General features: G+C 43.5%; 1 protein-coding gene across 1 annotated transcript in view; it reads right to left on the reverse strand.

Moving 5' to 3' along the window:
* Positions 1 to 17,895, reverse strand: part of ATRN (attractin) — a 153,841-nt gene that overhangs the window by 117,440 nt on the left and 18,506 nt on the right. Inside the window, exon 2 of the mRNA XM_084263364.1 lies at positions 193 to 276. Coding sequence (XP_084119490.1) covers positions 193 to 276 — 84 coding nt within the window. The remainder of the gene's footprint in view (positions 1 to 192; positions 277 to 17,895) is intronic.

The following is a 17,895-nucleotide window of genomic DNA, read 5'->3' on the forward strand; positions in this document are numbered from 1 at the left end:
AGGTCAGTCTGGAGGTCTGGGTTGCACAAAACACCCAAACTTATTTACCACAAATAACTAAGTGCTGCCACATCTAGTTGTAAGAATAGCAAAACCAAACTGTAAATAATTGTGAGATCTAATATGCAGATAAACCTCACCCTAAAAGTTACAAGAAGCAACACTAAACCGCTAGATGTTTACTGCACTCACCTTCCTTCAATGAGCCAGGTGCATTTTGTTTTGTATTTGTAATTTCCAGGCCCATCTGTTACATACCCTGAAGGTCCAGTGAGTCTGCAAATGCAAAAATAAAGACAAGCATTAGTCTCCAATGATATTAAGCTTTCAGAAAGGATTTTCTAAATTTAAAAGGTCCATCACCAGATTTTTATTTACTTAAGAGCCTCTACAAAAAAAAACCAGCACCACCACAACACAAAATAGTAAGTCAATTTGGATTCTCCTGTCACAGCCTCTGTACATGCTTTCTGATGATCATCCCTAAAGAACAACAATTGAGAGTAATGGTTTCTCTATCTGATCAATGGTATTGTTTCAAATCAGCACCCGAAGAAAAAAAAAACCAACCCTCCCCCACAAAGACCATCGAGCCAGCAAAGGGAATTCCCAAAATCAAAAGCTGAAGTCATCCCTAAACTAGTTATTTAAACAAACTACCCAATTCTTCTGAGAAGTTCAGATGAATGAACTGCACAATCCCTCGTCCATTCTGTACTGACTCTTCACAAAGTCCTCAATCACCTCCTGAACAGAGGACAGATCCTCAACACCCTCTAGTGCAAAACAAGACCTTAAATCCCCGTGCATCAGGGCTGCTTAACTCAGCATGGCAGCTCCAGGCACCCCTCACCTTCGGTCCCATGTTCCCATCCTTATATCATCCCATGATAAGCAATTGAAGTCAAAGAGCTGCTGGGTCCCCACTGCTGGGATGGTGCCACAACTCCACTACAAACATCCCTTCCCCTCTGTGCCTATAAACAGGAGGTCACAACTCAACAGTAGCAAAAGACTTTGGAAAAAGCTCCCAAAATACTCCCGGTGGGCTTTAACAGATACCTGAAGTATAGCAGAACCAGTTGAAAATAAATTATTACAGAAGGCAGACATCAAAAGGGAGCAGCTTTTGATGATGCCCAAATACCACATCCTGACAGAGCATGTACTGGCACCTGAAACAGGATTCCTACCCACCCAGGGAGGTCACAAACCCCATCGTCAGCACATGGTTGGAGCAAATCGCAACCTTCTGGTACAACCAAATCATCCAACTTAAAACAGTTTTAGTAAAACAAGAACACTCTATGAAATCAAATTTGGCAGAAAAGAGAAGTTCCCAGAATCAGTGCCTCGGAATCTTTTGCTGTCTTTTCCCAGTGATCTGTTAATGTTATCACCTAATCTTTTGTTAAATGTTTTGACTGAGTCAAAATGGTTTTCCAGATTCTTTTCCATGGAGCACTTGTACATCTCTGATCCAAATTAAAAAGGCAAACCCCACAGATTTTGAAAACCACCTTCCTCTTTCTCCGTATTAATTTATCACAATACTTTACAAACTCAGAAATTCAGCTTAAGATTTTTAAAAGGCAGTTACTCGACTTCTTCAGGAGATTTACATTTATGCAAGTGAAGAAAACTCCCAATTTTCAGGATCACAGGAAGCACAGCCTTAAGCTGGGCCAGGGCAGGGTCACATTAGATGTTAGGAAAAAATTCTTCACTGAAAGAGTTGTCAGGGCCTGGAACAGGCTGCCCAGGGAGGGAGTTGAGTCACATTCCCTGGATGTGTTTAAAAGATGGGTAGATGAGGTCCTTAGGGATATGGTTTAGTAGAGAGCAGGAATGGTTGGACTTGATGATCTTAAAGGTCTTTCCCAGCCTTGTGATTCTGTGACTGTCATCTGTACCTTTGATGCAGACAGAGGTGGATGTAGATAGAGATGTAGATAAGCACACACACACACACACATATATTAAGGCTTCAACATCTTCAGAAATTCAAATTACTTCTCTACTGACCAGGAATTTGCAAAAACTCCAAATTGTAGCCAATAACATCTAATCATTTTGTCTAAAAACACATTCTTTTGGAAGTGATCTCCATGGAAAAGCCAGGAATCAAACTGTATCCACGCTTCAGCCCTGACAGCACTTTGCACACAACCAAGAGTAAACAGACTCTGGAAACCTGAGCAAGTCTCACAAGTTAAAAACAACCTCATGCAATCTGCCAAGCTCTCAAAGAGCCTCTGCTCAGAAAAGTCTTGGAACAATTTTCTCTGGAAACAATTACTAAATCATTCACCACAGAAACCCTATCAAAAGCAATGGGGGAAAAAAAAAAGAGCATTTCAACATCAACCTAATTTAATCATATTTCAACAATGCAGAAACAAAATGCAGGATTTAGTTTTTAAAGACTAACCAAAGTCAAATTTATTTGATTGTCTATTAGTAAAATCCTTATCTGTAAGTTACTCAGATTCCTTACTAAGCTTTAGAAGCTGCTGCTATTGTGAAGAAATACATTATATTAAAAAAAATTAAATAGCCTAGAAATCACAGAATCATAGGGGTTGGAAGGGACCTCGAGAGATCATCGGGTCCAACCCCCAAAATCAGAGGTGATGTCTCTGAAAGCAAAAGCAATAGCATCTAAGTTCTTACCCCACAGACTGCCTGGCATGGGTAGGGCATTAGCAGATCCCCATTACTCTATAAACACTCTTGCAGAAACGTGCTCCATGGCAGAAATAGGTACAAAAGTACTAATAGAAAACTGAAGCTGGAATTTTATCTTTAAATTCAATAGAGAGAGTTAAAATGATCTCCCAGCTCCAGTTAAGAAAAGTAAACAAAATTCCTTGTCCCTTCCAAATGGGTCCTGCCTGCACCATACATGATGAGGTTTCCTTGGGCACTTGTGGGCACTGATCACTAGGACGTCTCCTACCCAATGTTTTGGCTTTTTCTGTGAGCTCAGGAAGGGAGTACATGAGCAACTCGAAGAGGAAAAGGAACTCCCCCAACAAGGACCGGGTAGGTAGAGTTGAGATGGTTCAGACTCAAGAAGACGCCAGGGAGACCTCAGAGCCCTTTCCAGTCCCTCAAGGGGCACCAGGAAAGCTGGAGAGGGGCTGGTGACAAGGGCAGGGAAGGACAGGACAAGGGGAATGGCCTTCAGCTGCAGGAGGGCAGATGGAGAGGAGATATAAGGCAGAAATCCTTTCTGGGGAGGGTGGGGAGGCCCTGGCACAGGCTGTGGCTGCCCCTTGATCCCTGGCAGGGTTCAAGGCCAGGCTGGATGGGGCTTTGGTTGCCCTGGGCTAGTGGAGGGTGCCCCTGCCCAGGGGTGGCACTAGGTGGACTCTCAGGTCCGTTCCCACACAAACCAGGGAGTGATGCTACTTCAACATGGGACATTTTCATGGCACCAGGCTATGCAATAGAATTACTCTGACCATACATGCCAGAAGACTCCTGCCCCAGGCAACCTGCTACAAACACCACCAGGCTCTGAGGTCTTTTCAGAGAATCACAAGGTTGGAAAAGACCTTTAACATCATCAAGTCCAACCATTCCCATCCTAAGCTAAACCATATCCCTAAGGACCTCACCTACCCTTTTCTTAAACATCCAGGGAAGGTGACTCAGCCCCTGCCTAGGCAGCCTGTTCCAGGCCCTGACAACTCTTTCAGTAAAAGATTTGTCTCTAATATCTAATCTGCCCCTGCCCTGGCCCAGCTTCTTGCCATTTCCCCTTGTCCCATCTCCTGGCCCCTGGCTGAAGAGACCATCGCCCACCTCTCTACAACCTCCCTTCAGGTAGTTGTAGGTGATGATGAAGTTTCCTGACCTCAGCTTCCTTTTGCTCTACTAAATGCCTTGCACATACCTCTGATTTCATTGCTCACATCCAAAAATCAGATTTCATAACATGTGGAAAAATATCGATTCCCAATTTTCTTTGTTAACTTGGTAGAACAAGATGCTACTCTACAAGAAGCACTTCTGTATTATTTGGGTCTTACATCTACTTCTCTGCAAGGAGCAGCTGCTACACCCTAAGAAAACAGAAAAGCAAGGTCCTTTAAGTATTCTCTGTGATGCATAAACACATGCACACAGGTGGAGGATGATACACAAAGCCTAGGTAAAGGCACCTACAAGCCTACAACATTGACTTTAAAACCCCCAGGACAGAAAACCAATTGCAAGGATCTCTTTACTCAACTAAGATTTTAAAATACATATGTATACTCATGTGCATATACACACTGCTTAAACCCTTTTTCAAACACTACAAGGTGGAAATGGTGCTCTGTACAGCTGGGGTAATGTTTTTCTCTGGTTTTCAAGTGGACTGAAATATTTAAGAATCAAAGGGAACAAAGGGAGTTAGGGAGCTGAATCTACAGCTCACTTATTTAACTCCAGCCTTGAGCTCTGCCTATTTCAGCTTTCTTTAAGACAAAGACAAAAGGGAAGCAATGAAAAGGATGAAGATCTCACAAAAGAGAGCCTGCTTCAAAGACACGCATGATGGAAAGGAATTCTGTGTATTTAGCTACTCCTCTCCAGTTCTGGGGGGCCCCAAAAAGCACAACACCAACACAAGAACATCAGGCAGCAGGCAATGGCATCTCCTGGGGGAGAAACCAAATCCACGTACCACGGCACACCAGATAAATCCATGTGTTTTCAGCAACACCACCAGTAATACTAGCTGTGTATGTTTTTCAAATACAAATTAGTATACACTGACAAAGCTCCTACAGAGACATGAACTGCACAACCAGGCAAAGACTCAAAGCTGTTATCTAATTACCATCTAATAAATCTAAAGCAATCATTTTGCTAAACAGCCAAGTACAAAAAGTCCAAGTCGAGAGTAGCTTTTGACTTGGGACTAAATGATTTTGCAGCACTTACTTCACAGAATCACAAGGTTGGAAAAGACCTTTCAGATCATCAAGTCCAACCATTCCCATCCTAAACTAAACCATATCCCTAAGTACCTCATCTACTCTTTCTTTAAACACACCCAGGGAAGTGACTCAGCCCCTCCCTGGGCAGCCTGTTCCAGGCCCTGACAACTCTTTCAGTAAAAGATTTGTCTCTAATATCTAATCTGCCCCTGCCCTGGCCCAGCTTCTTGCCATTTCCCCTTGTCCCATCTCCTGTCCCCTGGCTGAAGAGACCATCGCCCACCTCTCTACAACATCCCTTCAGGTAGTTGTAGGTGGTGATAAGGTCTCCCCTCAGCCTCCTCTTCTCCAGGCTGAACATCCCCAGCTCCCTCAGCCCCTCCTCACAGGATTTGCCCTCCAGCCCCTTCCCCAGCCTGGTTGCCCTTCTCTGCACTTGCTCAAGAACCTCAATGTCCTTCTTATGGTGAGGAGCCCAGAACTGGACCCAGCACTCGAGGTGCAGCCTCACCAATGCTGAGTACAGGGGCACAATCACCTCCCCAGACCTACTGGCCACACTATTTTTGATACAAGCCAGGATGCCACTGGCTTTCCTGGCTGCCTGGGCACACTGCTTACTTCCAAAGTATCGTGACACAGAGGGACACAGAGGTACACTATGTAGGCAGTGGGGTGTTGAACAGATTTATTTTCACCAGAAGTACAGAAGAGAGAACGTGGATTGCCTTTCCTGCATTACACACCAGAAGAGGTAAACAGGCTGGTCCGGTTTGTAAAATACATTAAACCTTAACCTCCAAGAGACCATCAGTGGATCTCAAAATCGCTTTGCATTGCTTTCAGTAAGAGCACAGAGGCTCTCACGCTCCACAGAAGACCTATCAGCATACTGCACAGAGAGTTTTAGCTCTGCCTTTCCACTAAAGGGAAAAAAAACCCCAAACCCCAGTTGCTCATCCTGGATTTGAAGCTGCTAAATCCACTGACCGATGCAAGCAATGAGTTTTCCTCCTCTCTCCCCCTTTCCTTCCCAAGTGGTGCTGCTTGCCTCAAGCACACCACAATTCAAAGCCATTGTTTCGGGTAAATTTGAACTTGAAGCCAATAAAGAAAGGGCTGTTACAGCCTATTACTAGAACAATGCCATTCTAGCCTAAATTGATTAACAATTTAGCTTTGTTCATTTTCTCAATAAACCCACTGAGGTTAAAGGATATCTCCTTGTAGGGTTTGCTATAAGCAAATGCCCTAATTTACAGGCAGGCCATCGTGACCAGCCACATACGGGAGGAGAGAAGGAGACAAACAAAATCTATGCATGTATTTAATTAATTTCTAATGTGCAATGGCTAAATCCCCTCTCCAACCAGCTAGGGGGGCCACACCACAGGTACACATGGGAAGCCACAATTAACTATGTGCCAGAGCTCACACTGATGAAGGTAATGACATTATAGCAAAATCAAGTTTGGCAAGGATTTAACCTCTGCAGCAACAGGTACCTAACCAAAGACTATAAACCACTCCAAGTGTATATGCAGACTCCCATGTCCAAAGCCTCCAGTGAAACTGAGATAACAGAGTCCTCTGGATGAGTAAACTCATGAGAAAACTTTGCTGCCACCATCCCAGAAGTGTCATATCTGATGACCTGACTTCTGCAACTAAGGGTGCCAAGGCACCACTCATTCACCCAATGCTTTTTCAGATACTTGTCAACGGTGCTATCACAGTAGTTTCTGCATTGGCTTGAAGACAGCTCTATCCTGTGATATCCAAAACTCTGGGGTAAGAGCTTCCAAATGGTGCAACTCTCCTTCAAGAAGCAGCCAAGCTCACATCCTCTTTCCCTGAGCAACGGTGGGTTCACACAGGATCTGAAACAAGGTCACAACCTCAAAGGAGACATTCCTCAACAGCTCCAGCAAAGAGCACTCAAGCAATTCCCATGGAGCCACGAGCTCACAAAGCACAGGTAAAGGTGCCTCCCAGTAGTTTGCTGCAACCCCACCCCATCTGAACGTTCACTTTGGAAAGCAAGAGCTCAAAATTCCTACAATTATGCCATTTACTGCCACATGGCACAACAGAGAGCTACGAAATCCTTAGAAAACACATTGATTTTGCAAGCAAAGCAAATCTTTGACCATTCTCTCAGCAACACACTGCTATTCCAGCACTCCTAAAACCATCCTTTGCATTGCCTTCATCTGGATTTTCATCCCAGAGAGAATTAGGCATTTCAAGGTTGCTCTATGCTGCTCTGCCAGTCTCACCATGGCAAAGAGGTCAGGGAGGACTGCCAATCACCCTCCATGCTTAATAGCTTCTGTTTTCATCCCACTTTTCATGGTAGAATTGAATTGATGCTAAAGAGCTGTTTTGCTTCAGAAAAAAAGAAAAAAAAAAAGAAAAGAAAAAAGAATGAGTGACACAGTTAATTTGATGTGGGAAACACTCAAAGGAAGAGATTAGCTTTGCCCTTCTGAGGGAGATATGTAAAAACACAGAAAGTCATTTCCTGGCTGCTGATCAGAGATAAGGGCAGAACCCGAAAAGCCCATCGAGGTCTGAGAAAGGATGACAAGAGGAACTGCAGCAGGTAAAACCTCTCACCACAGCCTCTCCCATCTGAGTCACAACCTGCAGCACTGATGCTCACAAACCCGCTAAATCCCTTTTTGCTCACGAAAAATATGCCTTGGCAAGCTGCTGCACTCCAAAGGAAACTGAATGACTGTCAGGCAGCCTGAGAGGGATCAGAAGGCACAAATGCTGCTGCAACCTTAAAAATCAACTAGTCCACAAGCTAGAAATCAAATATTTTCAAAGACTGCCCCTCTCCAGCTGGCCACCAGTACCTCCATCAGGCTCCTGATCTTCACACAGTGTCCCCAAAAATGAATACCACTGAAGTGATCTCTTCAGAGGCTGGTTGGTGCCTCTGCCACTATCCTGCTGGAACTACCAGCTGCTTTCGGCATCATCAGCAGCACTGATCTAGAAATGTGACCCTTCATCAGCCTGAAAAAGCTGAGCCACACCTGGTGCTCCTCCTGGTTGTCTGGTTTTTCCTTTAAAGTTTCACTTGTCCAACCAGATCTAATGCTGTGGAACAACATACTTCAGCTCCCTTGACAGAAAAGTGTGCTTTCTCTCTTACTCTACAAGTAAGAGTTGTAGAAGTTGTTACAACAACTGAATTTTATCTAGAGAGAATGCATTTGAGAAGACACTGCATTACCCAACCTCAACACGTAGGTAAGTTTTTCTCTCATCATTTCTGGTATTTTCCCTCTGCCAACCCCATTTCCTCGTGTCAAAAGCACTGAAAAAAACCTCAAAACCCCGTGCTGGATCCCAAAAGACACCAAGATTGCACCAGTTTCACAGTTAGAGACACTGCTTGGCAATAACATCTGTGTTTGGATGGACTAGAAATGTGTTGTAGCTTCACCTGATGTTCTTGCCTCCAAGTTTCTCCAGCTATTAAATGCAAACTGAAAAAATGCCAAATTTAAATCCCAGTCTATCCTCCTACATCTTTTCTTCCAGAACCATCTCAGAGACCACACTACAGTATTGTTCACTGCATACCCTCAGCTCTGCCTCTGTGAGGCCCAACAGCCAAGCAGCAGCATAAATGAAAATATTACTGTGTACCTACACTACTGAAATCCTCCCCTCCAGCTCAAATTTCCTGGGGAAACCCAAGAACAAAAGAAATTATCACCATTACACCACAGGAGCATCTTCTACACCCGAGCAGTGTTGTCTAAGTGCAGATTCCTATGGTTTCACTCTGCTATCTCCAGATTATCATTGATCTCTGCCTCCATACCACAACAACCCCAATCTTGACTATCAGCCTTTTCTTTCTTCTTCCAAACACTTTCCCCAGAGCCTGTATGATACACAGAAATGTTACCACAACAAAAGGCCCCCTCATGACATCCCCTTGAAGCCCACCCTTATCCAACACCCGTACCTGAGACAAGGGCCACACAGATGGTGTGTGCTGGAACAGTTGTCTATGAAGCCGATCTAACAGCTGCACTGTGCTTTTCCCCATCTGTTCACAAATCCATTTATTGGATCTTGGCCTAGTTCTTTGAAATAAAGATAATTTAGCTGCAAGTGTTTGTAATGCCTCGAAAAACTCGACTCTCATCCTTCACTGGTGGTCCTGAAATGCCCTTGGGGTTTATAGCAGTTAGGTTGCTTGCTTCATGCCAGGCAGGAGGAGATGACTCTGCAGAGCAGAAGCAAATAAAGCTCACACATCAGAAACCATCTAACTTTGCAGCACAAAAAGGAATATATCAGCCCTTCTCATTCCCTTACAACTTTCAGCTGAGTGCCCTTGCAAAAGACCTCCTACCCCACATGAATTGCCCATACCTCAACACCTGACAAGACAAAAGAAAGGAGAAAGTGCATTATTGCCATCGTCAGAGAGATTCAACAAAGGCTAATGATGAAAGATGTCCAGAGCCAGACAGGTCTCATCAAGGTCTACCACTGGAAGTTCAAAAAAAAAATCCACCTCATTGCATTAGATGAACCAGCCTGACTTCAGATAATATATATAACAAAGACTGCAACCTACGCTTAAATGAAATAGATCTTCTAGGGGAAAAAATGGTTCTAAATATACTTGGATAAAAAAAACACCAAAATTTGTCATTTAATTTATTAACTTCTTCTTGATCTGTGTCCAAGTTCCAGTTTGCATTTATCAAACTTTAGCTCCAGCCAGTAAGTTTTTATTTAGTTTTCTAGAAGGGCGTGAAGGCAGAATGCTTTATTATCTAAATTCATCATTCCATTCTGGAAGGTTAGAGAGTGTCTTAAAGGTAACATGTTTTACTACTTGAATTCAGGTTAGAAATGAAAAGTACAATAAATTCTATGTAAGATTGTAGTGTACTGATTTCTGCCTTTATCATTGTATGTATGAATACCTGCAAGATTTCCAACTCCTAACAGATTCACAGAATCGGAGGGATTGGAAGGGACCTCCAGAGATATTGGGTCCAACCCCCCTGACAAAGCAGGTTCCTTAGGACAGATCACACAGGTGGGTGTCCAGATCGGTCTTGAATCTCTCCACAGAAGGAGACTCCACAACCCACCTGGGCAGCCTGTCCCAGTGCTCTGTCACCCTTACTGTGAAAAAGACACAGCAAAACACAATCAGTGTAATTTTAACAGAAGAGTCTACACGTATTTGGTCTATGCAAAACCTTAAATGAACTCACCACGTATCTAGAAAAAAAATTTCTACATCTTGCAAGCTCAAAAGCTTAATAATCCACAAAAAAACCCAGCATTTTTTACAAATTAGTTATTTTAGACCATTTCAAGATGCAGCTTGCACTTCTGATTCCACCAATTTGAATCGATTTTTCTAGCAGTCAACATCTTTTCCCTCGTTGTTCTGCCCTCCCTTCTGTTTCAAAACTTAATTGTGATTCACACTCAGTTGCAAATAGCACACGAGGTTTGTCGGATGATTTTTCAGCACTTTCACAAAATTAGAAACATTCAATTAGTCAAAAACGTATCTTAAGTACATGTACAAGCGTTTAAATTGCAGTACACCCCACTTGTGTACCTTGTAAATAAGGCATCGTAATTAAAAATTTTAAAGCACATGCTCAGGATTGACAGACACGTCGATATTCTCCTCCAGCTGAAGAGCACTTTGCTTTGATAAGCTTTCAAGTTCCCAGTCCCACATTTAAACCCAGGCAAGGAGAGCTCACTGGTGGGACGTGCGCTGTATTGGGAATGAAATGGGGCTGTGCTGCCCACTTCACCTTCCCGCCAGCAGCAATCGGAAATACTCAGGGTACTGAACCAAAGGTCTGGGCTTCAGGACCATCCCCATGGAGCAGAGGATCATCATCCCCCTGCACCTCAAGGCATGCAGAACCCCACATCTTGACAAGTAAAAGCAGCAGTAGCAATCCCTGCCCCTTTCCAGTGCTGCGTTTGAAACCGCTGCCCAGGTCTTCCTAACCAAGGCACGTCGGGGAAGACAGCAGGCCTGCCGGCGGCCTAGCTCGCTTCACTGAAGACACAGGCCCTGACAATATCCTCGTGTTCCCATGAGACAGGAAAAGTTCCTCATGCTAAAAGGATTTTAATAATCACGTTCTCAAAACACCTTGGTGAAAGGGGTACAGACTACCCTAAACCAGACTACCCTAAACCAAGAAGTTATAGGAAGGTACTTGGGAGTATTGGAACATGTTAAGAAGCAGCCATAATAAGATGGTCAAAAGAGCAGGTGTGTGGATGCTTTTACACAAAGTTAAACTAACGATATTTAGCTATAAGATGTTTATCAGAACTCGTTATAATCACTAACCAATCAGTGCAGTATAAACAGTGTATGGAACCAATTAGCAGGTTTTATCTTGCCACATTTGCAGTAACAAATGTATATATATATAACCTGTGCGATTTCACCCAATAAATGGCTTCACCTAAAAATTCGTATCAAATTGCGTGTTGCCCATCAACAATCTCTGCAAACACACCCCAAAATACTCCATTTCAAACCCAAAAAGCCATGTTTAAAGACTAGTTTAGCTAGAAATCCTCCCCCTTGTCCCCCTCTCGCCCCTGCTGATTTCCAGGCCAAATGCAGAGCGTGGTACCTGCGAGCGGCATTTACAGAAAAGCTCAAGCCAAAGATCAGTCAGGTTTGCAGCACAAAAAGGAAAAGGAAAATATTGAGACATCCTATAAATAAATATCACAGCCTGACCCACTTTCCTAACAGGGATAGAAATAATTCCTTTTATTTCCTGCCTGACATTCAAAATTTTCTAAGCTACTACGTCTCAGTGATACCCGCTGGGATAATTGTACCCTTAAATAAAAAGTAGTTAGAAAACAGCTTTGTGTGAAGGTTAACTTCTGTTTGGTCCCGACCTGAAAAAAGGACTTTTGATGCAGATCCTCGGGTGCAGATCATTAAAATAACAAAGAGCCAGAGAGAGTTTTGTGAACCTACAGAACCATAATCCCTACCAGATTCTAAAGCTGTTTTCTGGCTGAAACAACACGGAGAAGATCATGCAAAAAGCAGGAAATCAATATTCAAAGAGGAATTCAGGCTGGAACGTGTGTTTGGGGCAGCCTGGGTTTGTTTGCATCGATCTGTTCCTGCAACAGTTTTCACTGAATATTCAGGAGAGCTCCTATGCCCAATGAAACGCAGCAAGCCGCAGAGGTTTTCTTACCCTGCTTCTTGACACCAGTCACATACCAATGTAGCATCCGACAGCTAAGCATCCAAAAACCACCTTGGAAGAAAATATTGTACTTAGTAATGAAACAGATTTTCAGATAAGATAATAAGCTAATTATTCCTTGATGAACATGCTAATAAGGGAATGGTTCTCAAGTAGGAATAACACAACATCCATAGAAGCCCTTGTAAGCATTGGATGTGAAATTTAAACTTAGAGAATCAGAGAATCTTTAAGGTTGGAAAAGACCTCTAAGATCATCCGAGTCCACCTATCAACCCAACACCATCATATCTACTAAATCATGTCCTGAAAGTGCCATGCCTACACGTTTTTTGAATGCCTCCAGGGATGGTGACTCCACCACTGCCCTGGGCAGCCTGGTCCAGTGCTTGAAAACCCTCTGGGTGAAGACATTTTCCCTAATACCCAAATCAAACCTCCCCTGGCACAACTTGAGGCCATTTCCTCTTGTCCTATTGCCTGTTACTTGGTAGTTGTAAAGAGAGAGCAGGTCTCCCCTCTGCCTCCTGTTCTCAAGGCTAAACCACTCCAGCTGCCCCTCATCAGACTTGTGCTCCAGGCCCTTCACCAGAACAAGACAAGTGTGGTTCCCTAGAAATAATGTATATGTTCATATCATACAAGGATATATTGTCTGCCCCCAAAATGTCCTTCTCCCAACATTTATTACAGTAAAGAATGGACGGCAAGTAGATGGTACTTGGCTGTACGAATGGGACAGAACAGGAAATAATTGGGGGTAGAGGGAGAAGACCACAGAGCACCAGTAATAAAAACTCATTCAAATCCCCCACTCATTCAGCCCGAGACTGTGACCGCTGGTCATGGAGGTGAAGCCACCTCACCGCTGATACCTGACCGCGCTGTCTGGTTTTGTTTCCAGGTCTGTTCCCCTCCCACGGAGGGAACATTTAGCTTATGGCTGCCAACATCCAGGGCAAAGAAAGATAGGAACACAATGCTCTCCCTTCCAATTTCTGGTTTTACAGGGACTTCTCATTTCCACAGTCTAGGACAGGACTGCAGTCACCCTCCACAAACTGTGTAGCAATCCGCTCCCCCCCTCACATTTTCCAGTGCAAGACAGCTGTTCCTCTATCCCATGGACCGTTGTGCTAAAGTCTTAATCACAGTGAGGAAAAGAATGATTTGTAACCCCTTGCAGAAAAGCACGAGTGGTATTTTCCCCAAATGACTCATTTTTAATGAAAGCAATTTCACACCCAGTAGCAAAAAGAGGAGCTAAATACTGAATACTTCAAGTGTTTAATCACGGCAGATGTACACAGTTAACTTCCTTGAGAAGTTCCCCTTTGTTAAGCAGAACAAAACTCAAAAATAAAGAATAATCCAGATGACTTGCATTTAGGCAGGGCTGCATATACTAAATATGCAAATACTGGGGGCTCGTACAGCTACGCACCCTCAGCCCTCCTGTGCTTCTGCCCCAGCAGTCTGCTGGGCTTATCTACACCCCCAAACACAGGCACACCTTTGCCAAAACATGTTAGGTATTGATGTGAAAAATTCTGGCATTAAACAGTAAACATGGGGAGGGAAAAAAGATAGAAGAAAAAAAAAAGAAAAAACAAAAGAAAAGCTCCTCGATCATTCATCTGCTATCAAAACACAACTCCAGCACAGACACATATGAGGACCAACCTGTATGTTCGACTCGGCACCAGAGGTGCTGATGCTTAAGAAGCTCAGTGCAATAAAGGCCTACATTCGGCGAGCATAAAAATCCACCTATGCAAACCCTCTGGTGCACAGGCTTTTATTAGGGGAAGTTGAAATCCTTCTGAAAGACTCAACAAATCCAATCAATCATAGAATCATAGACTGGTCTGGGTTGGAAGGGACCCCAAGGATCACAGAGCTCCAACTCCCCTGCCACAGGCAGGGACACCAACCTCCAGGCCTGGAGCTACACAAGGCTGCCCAGGGCCCCAGCCAACCTGGCCTTGAACACCCCCAGGGACGGGGCACCCACCCCCTCTCTGGGCAGCCTGTTCCAGCCCCTCACCACTCTCTCTGTAAAAAAACTTCCCCCTAATATCTAATTTAAACCTTCCCTCATTTAGCTTTAATCCATCCCCCTTGTCCTGCCATTGTCTACCCTTTTAAAAAGCTGATTCCCCTCCTGTTTCTCTGCTCCCTTCAGGCACTGGAAGGCTGCAATGAGGTCCCCCCACAGCCTTCTCTTCTCCAGGCTGAACAAGCCCAGCTCTCTGAGCCTGTCTTCGTAGGGGAGGTGCTCCAGCCTTCTAATCGTCTCCGTGGCCTCCTCTGAACCCTCTCCAACACTCTATGAACACTCCACCACCCTCTCATTTAGCTGCTGCCATACAGAAGTACAGTTTCTGATAGAATGCCGCCCACACCCTTGAGATGGGAAGTCACCATTACCAGCTTACACCCAAATATGGATCCAGTACCCCAGCTTAGCTAATGGAGAAAAGGCCAAACTTCACGTAGATTTGGTCAAATCATCTTAATTCACTAAATGAAAATTCTCCACCACTGGCACAGATTGGTTTAACCACACTCAGCTTACTCCACTATCTAGCCTAAGCCTTTCCACCAGCTTTGAGCAAGAATGAAATAAATCCACACCACTCAAACCACCACAATGTTTAATTAAGAGCCTGAGAAAATAAACCAAATGTGAAAGCCATCCAGTAACTCAACAGCTCTGAGCTCAAGGAGGAGGTGAAGAGCTGAAGTGATTCTCAATACTGAAGCATGTTTGTCCCCCTCACCGTGTCCAGAAAGTATAAATCCCTTAAGAAAAGCAGTAGTTTTAGCCATCAAACTGCTGGCTTTATTAAATGCATCTGCACAATAAATTTTACAATCTGTATCAGGTATTTCATAACCCAGCAAGACGAATTCTTGGCTATTAAAACACCAATCCTTGATTTCTTACTGGGATAGAAGAAACAACAAGAAAACTCACTTGAATTGAAAGAAAAAAAATAAAACTCCTTCGAAAGAATAGACTTTTTAAGTGCATTTTAATCAAGCAAAGAAGATGAGAAACCATTTTATTTTTGGAATAAACGCTGAAAATTTGGAAACAATGCATTCATTGGCACATAATGCAGAATTTATGGTTTGTGTCCATGCAGCCTTAGCAACAGACTCGCTACAATATCCTTATAATGTGAGCTCTGTTCTCATTTATTTCTGCATATGATAAGTAGCTCTGGAGTGTTTGTCTATGAAATAGCTCTGCGGTGCAGGGAGGGTCACAACCACCAGCCTACAGATTTCTCAGTTGCAGAGGTGGATGTGCATACATGATTGGGGTCTGGCTTGGGTTTTTTCTCTTTTCTGATCATAAAGCTGCACCTAACATACAGCTCTGCTGATAATCACTACAAATAACACAACTGAGAGCTCTCTTTGAGGGCAGGAGTTGGGGAGGGAGCTCCGGAGGGGCAGGTCTGCAAGAGTTTGTAGCCGCCCAGCAAAGAGCAAAACTCCCCCGAGGGAAGGCGTAGCTGCAAAAATCATCGCTTCCATCGCCAAGTCTGCCATATGCACCTTTCCCATCGCCTCTGAAATGACTTCAAAAGGAGTTATTCTTGGACAGTAGCGGGAAAAAATGAAATTCCATCTGCTCCCAACAGATTTGTAACAACAAAAACAAAAGACAGTGATTCAACACTAGTTGCGCAAAGTTTTGAAGTAACCCCTCACGTCACTTCCAAGCTGAGGATGATTTACAGGCCACCTCTCAAATAACAGTCTCTAAAACAAAAAAAATCTCACCTCCTTACTTCAGGTTTAGTCATCTTGAATTTTCTTCACTCCAGTAACAACCATCAGAAAAGCCTGTTTGCACTAAACAAGGAATTCTGCACAAAATTTTGCTCTGATCACACTTCCTTTTGCTTTTTTTAATTAAGAAAAACAGAAAAGGAAGAGATTTTGCCTGGTTCCAGTTTCCCAATTAGCTTCTTGTGGTTGCATTTAGCTCCCTCTATTCATAACCAAGTTGTCTTGAAACATTAGTTCTAAGAGTAACACTGACCATCTACCCTAAGCAACCTTAAGCCCCATGAGAAAAAGCTCATTCCTGCCTTAGAATTGCTGAAGCTGAGCCGTGATACTCCAATGTATCCCATCAAGAAGGATTAGGAGAACTGTATGTGTGGACTCCTCCAGAGCAGAAAGCAATAACCCACTTCACATCAAGTACTTCCCTCCGGCACACTCAAACACTGCTGCATTGTCCGCCCGGCTGTACATTCACGGGAAGGATTTCAAGGTGTCCCTGGGATCGGTGTGCACCTCCAAGGCACTTTTCCTTTTGACTGTACTTTTACTCCTGGCCCAAAGCAGCTCTTTGCCATGTTGTCGGGCTGATGGATGCACACAGGCATAGCACTGAGAACAATCTTGATGTCTTAGTACTCATTTCTGCTACTTAACACAATATATTCCAAAGTTCAGGTTATTAGAAGGAGAACATTTCGAGCTGAATGCTCTCCAGACCTAACCACAGACATATCGATGCATCATAAGGTCCGTAACCTCCTCTCATCTCCTGGGCTTTAAATTAATCTGTCAGAGATAATTTATAGAACAAGGAATAAGAAGAGAAGCAATCACAGTAATAAATTCCTCTCTGACACGTGAAAAATACAAAGATACCAGTCATACAAGACATAACAATTTTCAGGAACCATTTTGTTCTATTGCTGAAATTACCTACATGCAGAGGTATAAATGAAAACTCAGGTGTTTCATTGGTGCCTTTTTCAGTTTAAAGGCAGCTGGACACATTTAATAGATGCGGTTCTTACAGCCACTGCTGACACAGTGGAGAAGTTTCACAGTGGACTCTACAGATGCCTTTTAACTACGAGCTTCAAAAGATTTGCATGCAGTGGTTTCAAAGATGAAAACCATAAAAGTGACAGCTGCACAACATTTCTTCAGAAATCTTAAATCTCACGTGTCCTGTTCCAGAGCCCCTTCGAGCATCCCAAGATTTGGAACCACCGAGCACTGGATTGGGTAGGATTCCCATAGCCCATCTGAGAGTTCCTTTTATACATGAAAACACAGAGGTGCAATTACAAAAAGCAGACATAATAATTCACAGGAAAGTAGAAAGAAAGGTGGTGCCCAGCTCTTGGGGCTGTCATTGTCTGGGATGAGCTCTGGGACAAAGTAGAGCTGCCACAGCAGACCACTGCAAGGCCAAGAGCGAGACAAGGATAGAGACCCAACTTGTTTTTCCCCCCTTCATCCCACCTGCAGAAACAGATGCTTCCTCGCCTGCCAAGAGCTGTGCAGTACTATTTTGAGCTTTTTGCATCTCGTTATTTAATTTATTTATTAAAGCCTGACTCGGGAAAAGGGAAACAAGACTTGCTCAAAGCATTTGGGTTTTATTTAGATTAAGCCAGGCTGTTCAAACTGGCTCGTAGTCAAATTGTTCCACTAATTACAATCCCTATTTCAGTGAAAGTGGAAGTATTCAGTTAGATTCTCCAGCTGCGTAACTCTTTACTTAGTGGGTGTGTTTCTCATCTCAACAAGTTTAACAAGCAGAGTTTGAAGCATCCAACCATTCCCAAACCATGAAATACCATTCCCCAGAAAATAAGTGGATTTAAATTTTGGCTGTAAAATTAAAGTACATTAGCTGCTCA

This window comes from Gallinula chloropus (assembly GCF_964237585.1).
Source record: "Gallinula chloropus genome assembly, chromosome: 4".
Classification (NCBI taxonomy): Eukaryota; Metazoa; Chordata; class Aves; order Gruiformes; family Rallidae; genus Gallinula; species Gallinula chloropus.